At 44.0% G+C, this 20,042-nt stretch overlaps 1 protein-coding gene across 1 annotated transcript in view; it reads left to right on the top strand.

Moving 5' to 3' along the window:
- TUT7 (terminal uridylyl transferase 7) overlaps window positions 1-20,042 on the top strand; it is a 115,706-nt gene that overhangs the window by 82,878 nt on the left and 12,786 nt on the right. The window contains exons 19-25 of the mRNA XM_077299541.1: window positions 8,590-8,679; window positions 8,777-8,890; window positions 16,090-16,167; window positions 17,749-17,926; window positions 18,203-18,250; window positions 18,337-18,428; window positions 19,413-19,528. Coding sequence (XP_077155656.1) covers window positions 8,590-8,679; window positions 8,777-8,890; window positions 16,090-16,167; window positions 17,749-17,926; window positions 18,203-18,250; window positions 18,337-18,428; window positions 19,413-19,528 — 716 coding nt within the window. The remainder of the gene's footprint in view (window positions 1-8,589; window positions 8,680-8,776; window positions 8,891-16,089; window positions 16,168-17,748; window positions 17,927-18,202; window positions 18,251-18,336; window positions 18,429-19,412; window positions 19,529-20,042) is intronic.

Below are 20,042 nucleotides of genomic sequence, written 5' to 3'. Positions count from 1 at the left end.
CCTTTCCTATGGTATTATTTAGCCACTTTTCAAAAAATCCCACAGGATCCTTTCCTTCCACTTTTTTGGGGACCCCCACCAGCCTTATTTGTTCTTCGCATTCTTGTTTTATCCAACAGTAGGGACATGTTCTGCACAGTTTTCTTAACATCTCTAATGATTTGAAGTATTTTATCCTCCATGCATCCAACCCTCATCCAGTTCCTCCACTCTTCCATTTACTGTATGGAGGTCCTGTTTATGGCAGTGAATATCCTCCTTCATGCTGCCCATTTGTTGACTAATCATTGCTAGGGTAGTGTTGGACAAGGAGACTGCTGCAAATACATCTGAGTTGGTTCACGGACATAATCCTGTGTGAGCACATAGCAGACTTGCTCCCTTTGGTCTGCAGGGGTGATCGTTCCTCCCACTCTGAGTGTCTGCACCATGTTACCATCTTGTAACTCTTTTCCCATCCCCAGTTGTTGCTCAGTGATATTGTGAGCATTTTCAAAGCCTGATTGTGCCTCAAGCTGCAGGGGAGTCAGAGACTCTTGCAAAACGTTCTAGTCTTGCAGTAGCATCTGATGATCTGTCTGGGGATGTAGCACCTTGTGTAGGAGCCATTTTGGGGGATTCATCGTCCCCCGGCCGGGTCGCTCTCTCCCACTTTCCTGTTGTGTGTCCTGATTTATCTCCTCAGCAATGTCCCTGGAGCACAGACCGCAGTTAGGGGACACACTGGTCAGTTCTGGGCTGCAGTAGTGAGTCCAAAGCCAGGTAACTGAGGAATATTTTTTCAGGATGGAAAGCGGGAGCTGTGTAACACTTCTTCTTCACATGCTGTCCAGGCCACACCCCCACTCTATCGACTTTTTAGTGAGTCAGATTCTACACCTACCATGATTGTCATGGCTGATTGCGCGATCCAAGGGGCCTTGAGTGGTCTCATTGCCTCAGCTCCTTGTCTTTGTCCCTTTCTTAAGGTACCGTCACACATAACGATTTCGTTAACGATATCGTTGCTTTTTGTGACGTAGCAACGATATCGTTAACTAAATCGTTATGCGTGAAAGCGACCAACGATCAGGCCCCTGCTGGGAGATCGTTGGTCGTTGGGGAATGATCAGGACCTTTTTTTGGTCGCTGATCACCCGCCGTCATCGCTGCATCGGCGTGTGTGACGCCGATCCAGCGATGTCTTCACTGGTAACCAGGGTAAATATCGAGTTACTAAGCGCAGGGCCGCGCTTAGTAACCCGATATTTACCATGGTTACCATTGTAAATGTAAAAAAAAAAAACACATTCCTGTGTCTGTCACGTCCCTCGCCGTCAGCTTCCCGCACTGACTGAGCGCTGGCCGTAAAGCACAGCGGTGACGTCACCGCTGTGCTGTGCTTTACGGCCGGCGCTGATAGTCAGTGCGGGAAGCTGACGGCGAGGGACGTGACAGACACCGGAATGTTAGTATGTAGTGGTTTTTTTTTTTTTTGTTTTTACATTTACAGTGGTAACCAGGGTAAACATCGGGTTACTAAGCACGGCCCTGCGCTTAGTAACCCGATGTTTACCCTGGTTACCCGGGGACTTCGGCATCGTTGGTCGCTGGAGAGCTGTCTGTGTGACAGCTCTCCAGCGACCACACAATGACTTACCAACGATCACGGCCAGGTCGTATCGCTGGTCGTGATCGTTGGTAAATTGTTAAGTGTAAGGCTGTGTGCACACGTAGCAGATTTTTTGCAGTTTTTTTGCGGTTTTTCGCTATAAAAACGCTATAAAACCGCAAAAAAAACGCTAACATTAAGCATCCTATGTAACAGATTGCAATCCGCATTTTTTGTGCACATGCTGCATCTTTTTCCTGAGCGGAATCGCAATCCAGAAAAAAACGCAGCATGTTCATTAAAATTGCGGAATCGCGGCGATTCTGCACACATAGGAATGCATTGATCTGCTTACTTCCCGCACGGGGCTGTGCACACCATGCGGGAAGTAAGCAGATCAAGTGCGGTTGGTACCCAGGGTGGAGGAGAGGAGACTCTCCTCCACGGACTGGGCACCATTATAAGTGGTAAAAAAAAAGAATTAAAATAAAAAATAGCGATATACTCACCTTCTGGCGGCCCGACCTTCTCAGAGGCTTCCGAGGTGTATGTGAAGGACCTGCGATGACGTCGCGGTCACGTGACCGCTACGTCAATGGAAGGTCCTGAACACACAGCATTAGGAACGGAAGCCGCTGAGGTGAGTATAACCTTTTTTTTTTATTATTTTTAACATTCTATCTTTTACTATAGATGCTGCATAGGCTGCATCTATAGTAAAAAGTTGGTCACACTTGTCAAACACTATGTTTGACAAGTGTGACCAACCTGTCAAACAGTTTTCCAAGCGATGCTACAGATCGCTTGGAAAACGCTAGCACTCTGCAAGCTAATTATGCTTGCAAAACACTAGTTTTCTGCGGGTATATGCATGCAAATTCTGCATGCGATATACCCGCGGCAGGAGGCGCAGAATTGCCGTGGAAATTTCTGCGGCAATTCTGCTACGTGTGAACTCAGCCTCACGGTACCTTTACTTAGAGATCTGATAACGCCTTGCCCTCTGCAAGGTGCAGCCAATGTGCGGGAAAGCTGGTCCAGGGCTGAAGGTCTCATACATCACGTAAATGAGCTCCCTCCTCCTGCAAGAATAGTGCCCTTTCTCAGTATTTGAGTTGTAATTCTGTGGGTGTGTGTATATGTATATATGTATATTTATTTATATATATGTATTTTTTTTTGTTCCCCCCCCCCCCCACCCCTCCTGGTAATTGGATTGAGTCTCAGATTCAGCACGGTCTCACCTGGACAGTCCATTCCAGCTTATTTGATCCCTGGCTAAATGTGACCCTGTGGTCCACAGTCAGCACTTGCACCCAGATGTGGTGGTGAATCTGCAACAAACATCCATTGCTAAATAGACTGCCTTTGTTTGCTTTTTCCTACAGCTACACACAATTCTCCACCCTCATCGTGATTATCTAGAGAAGAGTAGAATATTAAAACTGCACTCCAGAGGGGATAGATGAGGTGCCTGAGTAGGGTACCAATCCATACCAGTAGTAGTATTGAAACTGCACTCAAAAGGATATGTTGCATAGACTAAAGAAATTCACCTTGTTTTGCAACAGCTAGTGGATAATGTTTGTCTGCATGGACCTTCATCAGATAAATGCTGTTTTTTAAAGTGGAAGATGAATAGTCAATACTCATAGGGATGACACCGCTTCCTGACTGTGGCTTTCAGCCACCATACCCCAGCGTGCAGACATGCCTCTTACCACCTTCAGTCCATTTAGTGTCATCCCATGAGTATTGACTAATCATATTCCAAATCAACACAGCATTTATCCAATGAATGTCCATGCGGACCGAAACATTACCCACTAACTGTTGATCCACGGACTGTAAATAAATGTAATCTTGTTTTCCAACATATCCTTTTGAGTGCTGAGTTTCTTTACTACTCGTGCTGATCTGTTTTGCTGTGGCTCATGTCAAGGAAAGCTGTTCTGCAGGTGAGGATTCTTCCTTTCCGGACAAGAGCTACCAAAGAGGGCTCGGGTTATCTGCACTTGTTTCCATAGGTTAGACCATTCGTCCTCATGGCGATTGGAGTCTTCTATTTTTTTGCCATTTCTGGCTCTCTGCTTCTCACTGTTGTACCTCAAACAATTTGGGTTCTAGGTTCTGACCTCACCATGGACCACTCGCCAAGGAGTTTCTTTCCCATGGTTGCGTGCCTTTACTCCCAACACCTCAGGTGTGGTTGCATGGGGTTTGTTTTTTTTCTCTTCTGGTCCAGTGGTAGGACAGTACCTATTCTTCCATTCTGGGTCTCTGGTTTATGCACTGATGTGTTCTTAAAGCCCCCTTCCCCACCCAGGATTGAGACCTTGTTTACAGATAACCACATGGAATCTATGGCCTTCCTCCTTCGTGTGCCCGAATCTGCATCCGTTCCTTATCTTCTGGACTGCTAAGGATGTCAAGAATCTCTGCCAGCCCTTGGCATTACCATCAGATTAGCTGCTTATTATTATTTATTATTATAGCGCCATTTATTCCATGGCGCTTTACATGTGAGGAGGGGTATACATAATAAAAACAAGTACAATAATCTTGAACAATACAAGTCACAACTGGAACAGGAGGAGAGAGGACCCTGCCCGCGAGGGCTCACAATCTACAAGGGATGGGTGAGGATACAGTAGGTGAGGATAGAGCTGGTCGTGCAGCGGTTCGGTCGATTGGTGGTTACTGCAGGTTGTAGGCTTGTCGGAAGAGGTGGGTCTTCAGGTTCTTTTTGAAGGTTTCGATGGTAGGCGAGAGTCTGATATGTTGTGGTAGAGAGTTCCAGAGTAGGGGGGATGCACGAGAGAAATCTTGTATGCGATTGTGTGAAGAGGAGATAAGAGGGGAGTAGAGAAGGAGGTCTTGTGAGGATCGGAGGTTGCGTGCAGGAAAGTACCGGGAGACGAGGTCACAGATGTATGGAGGAGACAGGGTGTGGATGGCTTTGTATGTCATGGTTAGGCTTTTGTACTGGAGTCTCTGGGTAATGGGGAGCCAGTGAAGGGATTGACAGAGGGGAGAGGCCGGGGAATAGCGGGGGGACAGGTGGATTAGTCGGGCAGCAGAGTTTAGAATAGATTGGAGGGGTGCGAGAGTGCTAGAGGGGAGGCCACAGAGCAGGAGGTTACAGTAGTCGAGGCGGGAGATGATGAGGGCATGGACTAGGGTTTTTGCAGATTCTTGGTTTAGGAATGTACGGATCCGTGAAATATTTTTGAGTTGGAGGCGGCAGGAAGTGGAAAGGGTTTGGATATGTGGTTTGAAGGAGAGATCAGTGTCAAGGATTACCCCAAGACAGCGGGCTTGTGGGACTGGGGAGAGTGGGCAGCCGTTTACTGTAATGGATAGGTTCGTTGGGGAGGTCGCGTGAGATGGGGGAAAGACGATGAATTCTGTTTTATCCATGTTAAGTTTTAGAAATCTAGCGGAGAAGAAGGATGAAATAGCGGATAGACATTGAGGGATTCTGGCTAGAAGGGTGGTGATATCTGGTCCAGAGATGTAGATCTGTGTGTCATCAGCATAGAGGTGATACTGAAAGCCGTGAGATTCTATGAGCTGTCCCAGGCCAAAGGTGTAAATGGAGAAGAGCAGGGGCCCTAGAACTGAACCCTGTGGGACTCCGACAGATAGGGGGCGAGGTGAGGAGGTGGTGTGTGAGTGGGAGACGCTGAATGTCCGGTCTGTTAGGTATGATGAGATCCAGGATAGGGCCAAGTCTGTGATGCCAAGGGATGAGAGGGTCTGGAGCAACAGGGAATGGTCCACTGTGTCAAAGTCAGAGGACAGGTCCAGGAGGAGGAGGATAGAGTAGTGCCGCTTGCTCTTGGCGGTTAATAGGTCATTGGTGACCTTAGTTAGAGCAGTTTCAGTGGAGTGGTGTGACCGGAAGCCAGATTAAAAGCGGTCGAAGAGGGAGCAGGAAGATAGATGGGAGGACAGTTCAAGATGGACGTGTTGTTCCAGTAGTTTTGAGGCATAGGGGAGAAGTGATATGGGGCGATAGCTAGATACAGAGGATGGGTCAAGAGAGGGCTTTTTGAGGATAGGTGTGATTGAGGCATGTTTAAAGCTTGAGGGGAAAACACCAGTTGTTAGTGATAGGTTGAAGAGATGGGTTAGGGTTGGGATGAAGATTGTGGTGAGGTTTGGGATGAAGTGGGATGGGATCGGATCAAGTGCGCAGGTGGTGAGATGCGATCTTGAGAGTAGAGTGGAGAGTCTGTCTTCTGTAATGGTGGAGAAGTTGGTTTTGGAGGTGGAGGGCAGGGAAGTCGGGAGGAAGGGTTCTGGGAACACTTTTCCAAGAACACTTATCCAGTGTTCTTGCGAGGTTCACTCATGTGGTTCAGATATCCTTTTTCCTATATACTGGGGTATTTTCTACACTTTACTCTGCGTGCATTTATCCTTCGGGTTTGATGTGCAACAGGTCTCTAATCTCAACCAATCTTTAGTCTTTTGGAGCAGGCTATTTCAGTCTGCACAAGCAGCCATTCTCTCCCCAGAATGGTTTTCTACTCTCCCTCTTGGAACTCAAATCGCTCTCGCCTTTTTTACATGTCCTTCTCATCCCAGATTGCTACTTCCTGGTCTAGTAGCAGATGTCCTACCCTCATTCTTCTCGAAAGACCCTTCCAGGTCGAGGTAAGTTTGATTGCTTACATTCTTTCTCAGCTGGGACACTTCCAGTGTAACACAGTTCAGGATCGCCAGTAGGCTAGGTCACCCCTCTCCCTTTATCTGAAACCCAGAAAGGTAATATTTGCTTTCCTTTCCATTTCCAAGAAGGAACCCTATCCTGCTCAACCTCTGAGAAAGTATCTGGTCATATACTGAACAAAGCCTAATGGTTTTTTTCAGCAATTCCCAGTAGACTGTTCTAACGAATTCCCAACCTGTGAAAGGCCTTCGACAGGAGAGGGGTTGTCTCTTCAGACGGTTCTGGTCCACTGCCGTTTGTCAGAACATACTCTATCGATCAGAAGAGATCCAGGGTGTTCTTTTCAGTTTGACTCGGCGGTTGTTCAACTTGTCATCTGCTAGACTCTCATACATTATCCCCCCAGCCCCCCCCCCCCCCCCCCCCCACCTTCCGAGTTCTCATAGCGCTGAAGTAGTCTGCTTTCTTATAATCTCTGCATGGGAGTTTCCATATCTGTTTTCTAGTTCCACCCTTTTCCATGATTTTACTTGTCTCCGTTTCACAACCTGCTTGTGAATCACAGCGTTCAAGCCTCAGTACATCTGATCATGTCTCATCTGCAATGTAAGTGGGGAAAACTTCTTGCACTCCCACTCCTCTTGCCTCTTTAAAGGCCTCTTTCACACTTCAGTTGTTTGGCGTCAGTCTAAAACCGTCATTTTCCTCAAAAAACGGATCCGTCATTTTTTGTGACGGATCCGTTATTTTCCCCATAGACTTGCATTAGCGACGGATTGTGACGGATGGTCGTCCGTTCCATCCGTCATGCGACGGATCCGTCAAAATTTGGCGGACGTCATCTAGACATTGACGGTCATTGCAACGTTTTTTGTCTGCGTTGAAATGGCGGATCACGACGGATCCCTCGCGTCCGTCATTTTATAGAATGGGCGCCTATGGGCGACGGATCCGTCGCGACCGTCATTTCGACGGATCCGTCGCCCCAATCCGTTTTTTCAATTGCACATGCTCCAAAAAGTATATACAACCCCCGAGTAACGGATCCATCAAAACGGATCCGTTACATCCGTTTTTTCAACTATTGTGATGGATCCGTCGATCTGTCATTATGTCGGAAGTGACTGACGCCAAAAAGCTGAAGTGTGAAAGAAGCCTAGTGTCAAGCCTGGAGTCTGGTTTGTTCCCCAGCTCCCTAAGGTCAGGTTTCTACCTGCTTTTCAAATGAAACTAGTTTTTATATTTATCCGTTTGAGTTTGTCTTCTGGTGTGTATGCTCTACAGTGATTTTCTTCATACCCCCTTTTTAGTTATTCTGCCTTGCTTCTCCGGCAGCAATAATTTCCTGGCCCTTCTTTGTCGCTCTTCTTGACCTTGTTAGGTTCATGGTGGTCCTGCATTCGGTTCTTCTTTGGAACTTCCCATGATTTCCGGTGTCCCCCCCAATGATGCAATAAAGAAAATGAAGATTTTGGGTTCTTGCTGTAAAATCTTTCTCGGTGCCATCTTCTTTGTTGGACACGGCACCCACTCTTTCTAAATTCCTCTGTTGGGTCAGTGCGTATTTTATTTTAATTGCTTCTCCTACTGCTTTCCTACTAACTGATCGCTTTGGCTCCAGTTGGTGGGTGTATACACTGCTGAGAAGGAGCTGTTTTAATTTTTTTTTCCATTGCTTAGGCCGGGTTTACATTAGCGTTTGGGGGCTTTGCGTACGGCTGCGTACATCCTCCACTAAGCCCAGCCTACTTCCGCATACTTCTGTATGCGTCCTGCGTACCTATCTTTAACATTGAGTACGCAGGACATGCGGATTTGTTCGGATGCGTTGTTTTGACGCGCCTGCTGACCGCACTGGAATGCAACAAGTTGCCTTTTGTGTGGACGTCTAGCACGTCAAACTGACTCGTCTGCATGTCCTGGGTACCCAATGTTAAAGATGGGTACGCAGGATGCATGCAGAAGTAGGTGGGGCTTAGCAAAGGACGTATGCAGCCCTCCGCAAAGCTCCGAACTTGGCCTTAGTGGCAGCAGCATACACCCATGGTTTCCTGTGAGGGAAGGCTCTGTGAAAGATTTTACAGCAAGTACCCAAGATCTTCATTTTCCCTGCAGCAGTAAGGTGACTACTCAAGCATCAGATTAGAAGCCACTGTTCTATAGAAGGGATAAATGTGAGACAGCGATCCTTTGATAGGCGTGTTTTTGTTAAACTCCTTTTTAATGGATGAATTACAAGAGCTGTCTAGTCCTTCCATCATTCTAGAAAAGGCAAGATCTATCCTACAAATTACAACCAAACTTTGCTTTTGTTTTGCAGGCTCTTCATAACACTCTTCTTTTAGCATCGTATGCTGCAATTGATTCAAGAGTCAAGTATCTCTGTTATATTATGAAAGTCTTCACCAAGGTACAGTCCCTGATTACAAAAAAAAAAAAAAAAAAAACTTTGCCTACCATATGATCATCTATGTTTCAAGTCTTATAAAGTGTCCTGTTTTCTCAAGATGTGCGACATCGGAGATGCTTCTCGTGGTAGCCTTTCTTCATACGCATACACACTTATGGTGCTGTACTTCCTTCAGCAGAGGAATCCACCTGTTATCCCTGTTCTCCAGGAGGTAAATCCAGATTTGTGCGTATTCTTGACCTGAAACATCTGCTATAGTTGGTCCGGCACTACTGTGTGGCCATTATCTACAGATGAGAAATATGACTACTAGATAAGTCAGTTTTCCCTTGTTTTTGGCTTAAAAATCTGCTCTGTGTAAATGAGGCACAAGATGAGTTTAAAGTGAGTGTCACTCTGGATTTAGGTTAACTACCTAGCAGTTAATGTTCGGTCTATCTACAGTTGTTGTATTACCTGCTAATGCATTATCTAGTTCCCTTCTCCTCCCCCCCCCCCCCCCCCCTTTTTTTTTTTTTTTTTTTTCTTTTTTCTTTTTTCCTTCCCCTTCCCCCCTTCCCTTCCCCCCTTCCCCTCCCCCCTTCCCCTCCCCCTTCCCCTCCCCCCCCTTCTCCCTCTCCCTCCTCCCCTCTCCCCCCTCCCGCTCCTCCCCCCCCTTCCTTCTCCCTCCTCCCCTCTCCCCCCTTTTTTTTTTTTTTTTTTTCTTTCTCTTCTCTCCCATCCCTTTCACCCGCCCCTTCTCTCCTCCTCTCTCCCCTTATTATACAGTCAACTTTATATGATTCAAGGGTTGGGGTCCTAAGGGTTGTACCATGCTGCCCAACCCTGGCGATTTTTGGCGTCCTTTTTAATATGGGACCCCAGATCGCCATACTTTGTGGGCTCAATGCCCTTTGGAAAACTTTTGTTCTGTTCTGTCGACGTCCTCCCCTTGTTTCTCTTTCCCTCTGTTCCCACATAGAGATTATGGCTGTGATGGTGAATTTGTAGGCCGAGGTCAGGTGGGAGGTGATGGTTTGCATTCTTCTAGCAGTACTCATTTAACCAAACATGTGTAGAGTGCTCTCCCATAATGTTAGGGGCTTTAACTCACCTGTAAAACGTAAAAAGGCCTTCCTCGATTATCAGAAGCACAATCCGGATGTAATCTGCATTCAGGAAACCCATTTTTCCAACTCATCCCAACCCAAATTCCTGGACGCACATTATTCAAAATTTTTCCTTTCAACCTGGGACCGCAAAACAAGGGGTGTGGCTATTCTAATTAAAAACAGCTTTCCATTCCAACCCACCAACACGTATTCCGACTCTGAGGGCAGATTCATTATCTTGATGGGAACCCTACAGGGTCTAAATATATGCATTGTTAATAGTTACCTGCCAACGGCCACTCAGACTCGGGTCATGCGTTTAATCTTATCAAAATTGGCCTCATTCTCATACCATCACCTTATCTGGTGTGGCGACTTTAATCTCACTCTCAGCCCGTCGCTTGACAGCAGCTCACTAAATCGAGTTGACATATCAAAAATAGACAGGAAAAAGATTCTACAAATGCTGAAAGTAAATTGTCTGGCCGATATCTGGCGAGAGCAAAATGGCCCTCAGAGGGGATATACTTACTTTTCACCTGCACAAAAGTCCTATTCCAGAATTGACCTACATCTCACATCCTCCAGAACCCTTCCCTCGGTTTTATTCTCCCGGCATATCGTATCGTCTTGGTCAGACCACGATGCGGTCCTATCTGCATTTAACTTTGCCATTACCTCTTCTAGACTCTTCAGGTGGAGACTAAATGAATCCCTACTAGTAGACCCATCGGTTTTATCTACCATAAAGGACGAACTGAATCTATATTTCCAAACCAACAATACTGCAGAGGTGTCCCCGGGAAATGTGTGGATGGCACACAAAAAATTTATAACAGGGACGCTAATTAAAATTGCCTCTAGCAAAAAAAAGCAAAGGTCTGAGCTACAATTACAATTAGAAAATAAACTCTCAAAATTAGAACAGGCAAACCAAAACCTCCCCTCACTTTATCTAATTAAGAAAATTCGTGAAACTAAATTACAACTCAATACCATTTTAACAAACAGATCAGAAAGAGCCCTGGCTTGGACGAAATCCACTTTTCACAAATATGCAAACAAACCAAGCAGCATGTTGGCCCGTAAACTTAAGAGTAGAGAGCTCCTGAATAATATCCCCCATATCAAAGATCCTTCAGGCCGTATCACTGCCCACCCTGATGCAATATATAAAACGTTTCAGCAATTTTATCAAAATCTCTACTCTCTCCCACGGCCTCCTTCTCCAACTCGCATCCAGAATTTCCTCAAAGACCTGACATTACCTAAAGTCCCAAATTCTGATATGGCACATCTTCAAGCGCCAATCGACTCTGAAGAAATAAAGGCAACGATCAAAAATTTGAAAAAAAATAAGGCTCCGGGAACTGATGGGCTCACCGCGCAGTATTATAAAAAATTTGACAGCATACTTATACCTTATATACAAAGCTTTTGTAATGCTTTACTAAACGGAGCCCAAATGCCATCCGAATTTTACGTTGCCCACGTCACTGTGATTCCAAAACCGAAGAAAGATCACCTTTACCCCAAAAACTACAGGCCTATCTCACTGCTAAACATAGACTTAAAAATTTTTACATCTATAATCACGGCCAGAATAAATAAAATACTGCCTACCCTAATTCACCGGGATCAAGTGGGGTTCATTCCCAGAAGACAGGGCCCAGACAATATTAGGAGGAACCTTAATTTAATACATTTAGCTAATCACTCCAAACAGTCCTTACTCTTGTTAGCACTCGATATAGAGAAAGCCTTTGATTCGGTGTCGTGGTCGTACTTGTTCGAAGTCCTTGCGAAATTTGGCTTTCCGAGTGGTTTCACCTCCTGCCTTAGACTCCTGTACGACCACCCCACGGCCTATCTAAAGTTACCCTCAAACCAGCCTACCCCTATTAACATCCAACGTGGCACCAGGCAAGGATGCCCGCTCTCCCCAGCTCTATTCGCCCTAGCCATGGAACCATTAGCGGAAGCTATCAGAACCAACCCTAACATTAATGGACCTACAATCAGAGGTGACCACTACAAGGCTAGCCTTTTTGCAGATGATCTGCTTTTGTCCTTAGTCAATCCCATAATTACACTCCCAAATCTTTTTGTCGCTCTCCATGAATTTGAAGTGGTCTCAGGCCTCAAGATTAACGTAGATAAATCCGAAGCCCTGTTTATTAACACTCCCAGGGATACACAAAACAACATAACAGCGCAATTCAAATTTACCAGGAATGAGCAATACTTAACCTATCTCGGCATAAATTTAACTTCCCATAGGTCGGCTTTATTTAAATGGAACTATGCTCCCTTAATTTCTAACCTCAAATCGGACCTTGCCAGATGGTCGTCCATGCCCTTATCCTGGTTGGCTAGACTCCATGCCATTAAGATGGTTTCCTTACCACGATTTCTGTATGTCTTTCGATCCCTGCCCATTCCTCTCCCTGCCAAAACGTTGCTAGATATTCACAACATGATTTCTAAATTCATATGGCAGGGGAAGAGGCCTAGAATAAGGCTTAAGACTATGTTTATTAACAGAAGACGGGGAGGTCTGTCCCTACCCAACTTCATCTTATATTATAGAGCGGCCCAGCTAATAAGTGCTAATGCGGACAAACACAGCACTCCCAGATGGGTGAATCTCGAATCTCACCTCCTATCCCCATTCACCCTTCCTGGCCTCATGTGGACGTTGCAGAGACTCCCGAAAGGGATTCATAAGTCAGCCCCTTTTACAGCACACTCCCTGATGCTGTGGAGGAAGGAGAGATTTAAACACTCCCTACAATCCAGGTCCTCCTTAATGACACATATTTTTCACAATCCAGCTTTCTCCCCAGGGTTGGATCCTCGCCCTTTCAGTTGGTGGACATCTAGGGGTTTAATTACCCTTAAACAGCTTACCTCACCATTTAACACTCTACTTACCAAGCTTGAGTTCATCCAAAAATACTCTCCACCAAGCTCTGAAATATTGCGTATCATCCAAATTTTTCATTTCGCTGAACAGATACTGGGACATGGTACCACCCACCGCCCATCGGGTTATGAACAAATATGCTTAAGTGACCCACTGGGCGGGGGAGCTATCTCTTTAATTTATTCGAACCTAAATGCAATACCAGAAGATGTAAAACTTAAATATATGATACAGTGGGAAAATGACTTCAATAAGATAATGTCCCCATCTGATTGGCAAAAATGTTGTTGCTCCCTCACTAAGGGCAGTCTCCAGACTTCTATAGTTGAGACGTCTATCAAACTTCTACATAGAACATATCTAGTCCCGAGCAAGCTACATGCTATCTTCTCAAACATATCGGATCGGTGTTTCAGAGGGTGTGGTGCCCTGGGAGATCTGAGGCATACGTGGTGGGATTGCCCGGTCGTGTCCGCCTTTTGGTCAAAAATCAAATCTATTGTAGAGGAGCTGTATGGTGGGGCGATCCAGTTAGAAGAAACAGTGTTCCTACTGGGGGCCAGATACCCGGGCTTCTCCAACAAGCTCCATAATTTAGTTAATCAACTATTTCTTGCTGCTAAGCTGCACATTGCAGCGAAATGGAAAACAGCTACCCTATCTCTCTCCCCAGTAATTGACAAGATGAATACTATCATGCTATGTGAACGAATACAAGCTACAAGAGAGGACTCCTGGGAGTCATATTATAAAGTGTGGAGACCGTGGATTGAAAGGAATTCTAACAGTAATCTTGATCAGGCTTTAACATTATCTCTATGAGGCTAATCTAATATCTGATGGTTTCTATTGGACTCGCTCCTTATACCTGACCATTGATTGATTAATTGGTACCACTATGATGCAGTTATGGATCTCTTATGCCCCCCCCCCCCCCCTTCCTTCTTGTTCTTTCCATTTACCTGTCTTTGTCTATGTGTTTATTTGTATTGTTTAAATACCATGAAAGTTATTCTGAATTTTGATAATATTTAAGTATACTCCCCTGCGTGGGATTTTGTTGTAAAGCATTCTGGATTTATCTTGAAAATAAAAACTTGTTGAAACTAAAGTGAGTGTCACTTAGATTATATATATATATATATATATATAGATATAGATATAGATATAGATATATATATATATATATATAGATATATATATATATATATATATATATATATATATATATATATATATATATATATATATATATATATATATATATATATAGATATATATATATATATAGATATAGATTTTATATAATCTATCGATCTATATATCTATCTTCGTAATTACTCGCTAATCCCACCCCTGCACAGTAGCTCCGCCCCCACACATCACCACACATAATCCCGCCCCCACCCCATTATTACACATAATCCCGCCCCCACCACATTACCACACACAATCCCGCCCCCCACCACATTACCACACGAGGCTCTGTCCCCCCACATTACCACACGAGGCTCCGTCCCCCCACATTACCACACGAGGCTCCGTCCCCCCACATTACCACACGAGGCTCCGTCCCCCCACATTACCACACGAGGCTCCGTCCCCCCACATTACCACACGAGGCTCCGTCCCCCCACATTACCACACGAGGCTCCGTCCCCCCACATTACCACACGAGGCTCCGTCCCCCCACATTACCACACGAGGCTCCGTCCCCCCACATTACCACACGAGGCTCCGTCCCCCCACATTACCACACACAGCACTTCCTTTCTATGTAATTCAACCACTTCAGCCAAGGTAAACGTACATTTAATTGCATCCGCATTCTCCAAAACAAAATGAGCCAAGAAGAGTCGCCAGGTCCATCTCACAGGCCACAGGAAAATCCGGACAACGATGCAGTAGCTGATCGACAACAACAATATCGACTAAATCGTACGATTGTTGTCATTATTTACTTTAGTTTAATCACCAGCAGCGTTAATTAGATAGCAATGAGCGTGCCGAGCGTTAGCTGGCTGGAAACCGCTAGATGTATGTATGTATGTATGTATGTAATTTTACACATGCACACAGTGGCATAACTAGAGTCTGATGGGCTCCTGTGCAAAATTTGGACCTGGACCCCCTCCTACATGCTCCTCAGATGTATGGGCCCTTGTAGCGTTCCAGATTCTGTTAAGACATGCGTGTTCACCCTCTCATGTATGCATGTCCCCCATCCTGTGCTTATTCCAGTAATGTACCTGGTGAGAATTGCTTATGTCCCATGCCATCGGCTGTGACAGTGCTCCATGGCCGCTGCATGGGAGCATTAGTCCTGCCTTTAGTCTGCCAGCATCCACAGCTCTTATTTTGATTGGCTGGCCTGCCATGATGTAAAGTACGTTGCGCCAGGCCAGCTAATCTAAAGAGTGGATGCGTTACTCCCTTTCCCATGCAGTGCCGACAGACCACTGTGCATGATCAATGGAATGTGTGAAGATTTGCACCAACTTTAGTGGAAATATAATATTCTCTGTTAAAAATCATGGAGGGATCACTATCAAGCTAAAATTTAAGGCCATGCTCTTGTAAGGGCCTGTTGCATCTTGTTTTTATTTTTGTTGTTTTTTTGTTTGCCTAATTTTGTTGCGACCTAAACAGTTTTACTCCAAAGTGAATAAGTTTCTTGAAGTTTCATGCCCTCGTTACTTTTTTTTTTTTCTTCTTTATTTTACTTGCAGCAGGTTTCACCCATAAAAATGAATGGGAAAAATGAATATATTATGCTGTTTTTTCCAGCCAACAAATCTACTTGCAGCAGACATTTCTGCTGCAAATACTGAACATGTGCACATACCCTTAGATAATTCACTATTTGTGAAGGGTAAATCTTCTGGCTCAAACTACGTTACTATAAAGGAATATGAAAAAAACTTTCTTCTGCCCTCAGACGTAGGTGGGATGTCTGCGGATTTTTCCACACCTGTTTTTGTAAATCCACAGGTAATCCGCAGTGCAGTTTACCTGCGGATTTACCACGGTTTTAGTGCGGATTCCACCTGCGGTTTTACACCTGTGGATTCCGATTATGGAGCAGGTGTAAACCGCAGCGGAATCCGCACAAAGAATTGACATGCTGCGGAATGTAAACCGCAGCGTTTCCACGCGTTTTTTTCGCAGCATGTGCACTGTGGATTTTGTGTTTCATGGGTTTTCATGGTACTGTAAACTCATGGAAAACAGCTGCAGATCCGCAGCGTCAACCACTGGATCCGCAGCGTGTGTACATACCCTTACTTTTCATACTGGAATTACAAAGTCATGAATCACTTTCAGAACAACATTTTCAACCACTTTTATAAAGCATGATGTGTTTTTTTTTTTTTTGTTTTTTTTTAATTTTAGATCTACATTAATGACTGTAAGCCTGAAATCCTGGTTGATGGCTGGAATGTGTATTTCTTTTCCCAGATAGGCGATCTGGTAAGCATGTTCTGAAAAGCTAAGCTTATGCCCATTGTTAAAAAAAGAAAAAAAATGCTTCCTGTGTAACGAAAGTAGTTAGGGTAAATTCCCTTTGACACGTAGTAACAATACAATACAGTGCCAAATATTATTTTTTACCTTCTGGCATCTGTTGGCTGGCTGACTAAATGCCAACCACAATTTAACACCATACTTTTAAGCTATGTGCACACATTGCAGATTGTATACGGTTTTTGCTGCGATTTTTCGCTGCGAAAACGCATACCCAACACAGCCCATTGAATTCAATGGGATTCCGCAATGCTGTGCTAATGCTGCATATCTTTCCGCAGCGGAAACGCATCGCGGAAAAATAAGCAGCATGCTCATTCTTTGTGTGAAATCGCAGCGATTCCACACACATAGGAATTCATTGATCCACTTGCTTCCTGCAAGGGGCTATGTCTACCAAAGTAAGCGGATCATGTGCGGATGGTACCCAGGGTGGAGGAGAGAAGACTCTCCTCCAGGACCCAAAAAGAAAGAAAATAAAAAATAGTTATACTCTCCTTTCGGCGGCCCCCGAATCCTGCCCAGGCCTTAGCGATGCTCCCGTTCCCAGTGATACCTTGCGACAATGACCTGTGATGACATAGCATCACGCGAGACCGCTGTTATCTGGGGTCATTGTCGCGAGGCATCACTGGGAATGGGAGCTGCCGGGAGCATCGCAAGGATCGGGAAGGCTGCGGGGCCGCCGGAAGGTGAGAATATCATGATTTTTTTAACATAACTTTTTACTATTGATGCTGCATAGACAGCATCAATAGTAAAAAGTTGGTCACACTTGTCAAACACTATGTTTGACAAGTGTGACTAACCTGTCAATCATTTTTCCAAGCGATGCTACCGATCGCTTGGAAAATGCTAGCTTGCAGAATGCTAATTACGCTTGCAAAATGCTAGTGTTTTAGCGGGCATGCCAATTCCACATGTGTTTTTCACGCGGCAGGGAGTTGCAGAATTGCTGCGGAAATTTCCGTGGCAATTCCGCAACGTGTGCACATAGCCTAAGACAAGTTACATGCAGCAAAAATAGCCATGTTTTTCTGTTGTAGGCGTCCGATACCTGAGTGGGAACAAATTATCCTACCCGATTTAGATATCGTAGCAAGCAGTGAGAATAAGGCTTAATTTTACACTTGCTGCATTTTTTTTTTCTAGTTCAAAGAGTAATAAGTTTAATAAGTTTGACTCTTACAGGGCCAGCAAAGTGTTGCTGATCAGCAGGTATGCAATTTCTCAGCACTAATCTCCATCATCGCCTTGCCCCAATGGCTCAAAAAACGCTCTGGACAGGGATGCTCATGTATGAGCTGTGCTCAGTTATGTACAGGCTCGATAGAAACTGAGTGGGGTCAGTACACTTTATGCGCACACTCCTGCAGAAGCTGCTTGCATTGAGCGATAAGTCAATCTGGGGATGTTCATCCCTACTGATCATCTACACTTTGCTGCCCTTGGTAACCTTACAAATGACTGTTACATTTTTAAAATTGTGCTGGATAGTAGAAACTTAAAACAAACATTGAATTTTAGGCAAAGTACTGGCCAGAATATGGGAAAAATAAGGAATCCGTTGGCGAACTATGGCTGGGCCTCCTGCGCTTTTACACTGAAGACTTTGATTTTAAAGAACATGTCATCTCAATCAGAAAAAAAAGCTTGCTAACAACTTTTAAAAAGCAGTGGACATCCAAGTATATTGTCATAGAAGGTACATGTGTTTCACATTGCTATTTAATGTTATGCACTATGCCATAAGGCAGCATCCTTAGTAGTATTACAAAATAAGCAAAGCGATTTGAGCAATCCTAAATATGGAAACTTCTGCATCTTCATTTTAATTTTTATACACTGAATATTCATGAAAACGTTACATTAAACAAGCTGTGTGACATAACTGTTCACTGATGGTTAATCGGTCACATCTTCTATTTTAAATGCAACATACTGATCTATGTAATTTGTATGTTTTCATTTATAAAAATAGATCCATTTGACTTGACTCACAACCTTGGAGCTGGATTATCCAGGAAGAGTAAGTTCTTTAAAATGTCAGCATGTTACTGTATTGTGATCTATTGATTATAAAGTTAATTTTATTTTATTTTTTTTACCCATCAGTGACAAATTTTATAATGAAGGCTTTTATCAATGGGAGACGTGTGTTTGGCACTCCAATAAAGGGAATCCCCAAGGAATATCCATCCAAAATGGTAATCCATAGTTGTAGCGTCATATAAATAGTTCTGGATAACCCCTATAACATATCTTTTTTCTATGGGCATAAGAACTTGTAGGCAGGTAATTGCCATGTCCCTGCCTATTGTGTCCAGCACCGATCTTTGGTGATTTAGCGGCTATCACTGACATGTAATAACATTCGAGTGGTCAAAATCCGCAGCGGAGACTATTGTCTCAGCTACAGAAAATGACATACTGTGTCTTGTAAATCCGCACTGTGGGCAAGTTTACCCATAGGGTTTCTATAAATCCCATCCACTGTCTTCTAATGCAGAACGCAACGCCTATGCACTGCACCCAACACACTGGTATTCCTGATCGTAGGTACACAGCCTGACTCAAAAAATGTACTGTACGCACTTTATTATAGATGTAGATATCTCTCTGGTGTTTAGATTTGAAATCTGACTTTATGATTTATTGAAGTGTACACTTTGATGCCCGTCAAGATTAAGTCGTGGATCACCTGCAGACAGGAGCTACAATTGCATGTCAAGCAGGAGTTGGCAGTATCTAGCAACATGCTATTATACTCAAAATTTTACGCTTTTTTAAAGTTTTTTTTTTTGCATTTGTTTACACTTTTTTGGGGGGTTTTGTGTCCTTGAATGTCACAACCTTGATTTGCTGTAAAGCTTTATTTTATAGCACCATTAATTTTACAGTGCTTTATAGACAAACACAGTGCAGTTTTTCTGTATTGCAGTGCTATGCATATCAACATAATGCTGATACACCTCTTCAGACCCTTCCTAAAGTCACCTCCCTCCTTTTGTCAAACAACTTTCACCCCATTATTGCTGTGGCAAAAGCAGTGTCAAACTGCTGGGAACGCTCTGTATCAGCTACACCCTTGCTACTGATGTCCTCTTTAGTTGCTGTACCTGCAAGATCAGTGTGACTTGCATATCTATCATGATGGGTTTTTTTTTTTTTTTTTCCTAATTTCATTGTAGGAATACTTCTTTGATCCAGATGTCTTGACTGAAGGAGAAGTTGCTCCAAATGACAGATGTTGCCGCATTTGTGGCAAAATTGGGCACTTCATGAAAGACTGCCCACTGAGGAGAAAGTAGGTAACAGCATATTATTGAAGGAATACAAACATTATATAAAATATTATCAACATTTTTAACCTTCACCCTGAAACCTGTTTTCACCTTTCTGACCATGCCAATTTTTACAATTCTGACCACTGTCACTTTGAGGTTCTAACTCTGGAACTCTTCAACGGATCCCACTGATGCTGAGACTTTCTCGTGACATATTGTACTTCACGATGGTGGTAACATTTTCTTTGATTTGACTTGCATTTATTTGTGAAAACAGATTACGCAAATATTTCGCAATCTTCAAACTTTTAATTTTTATGCCTTAAATCAGTCATATTGTACAAAATAGTTAATAAACATTTCCCACATGTCTACTTTACAATCAACACAATTGTTGAAGTTTTTTTTATTTTGTTAGGAAGCTATAAGGGCTTGTTCACACTATCCTTTTTTTGCTGCGGATTTTTCAGCTGCGGGTTTGGAAAACCCGCAGTTAAAAACCGCGGTGGTTTTCCCTGCGGGTTTTTGTGCGGT

This window comes from Ranitomeya variabilis, chromosome 1, assembly GCF_051348905.1.
Source record: "Ranitomeya variabilis isolate aRanVar5 chromosome 1, aRanVar5.hap1, whole genome shotgun sequence".
In the NCBI taxonomy this organism is placed as follows: Eukaryota; Metazoa; Chordata; class Amphibia; order Anura; family Dendrobatidae; genus Ranitomeya; species Ranitomeya variabilis.
The sequence above is the reverse complement of the archived record's forward strand: the minus strand, read 5'-3'. Positions and strand labels throughout refer to the sequence as shown.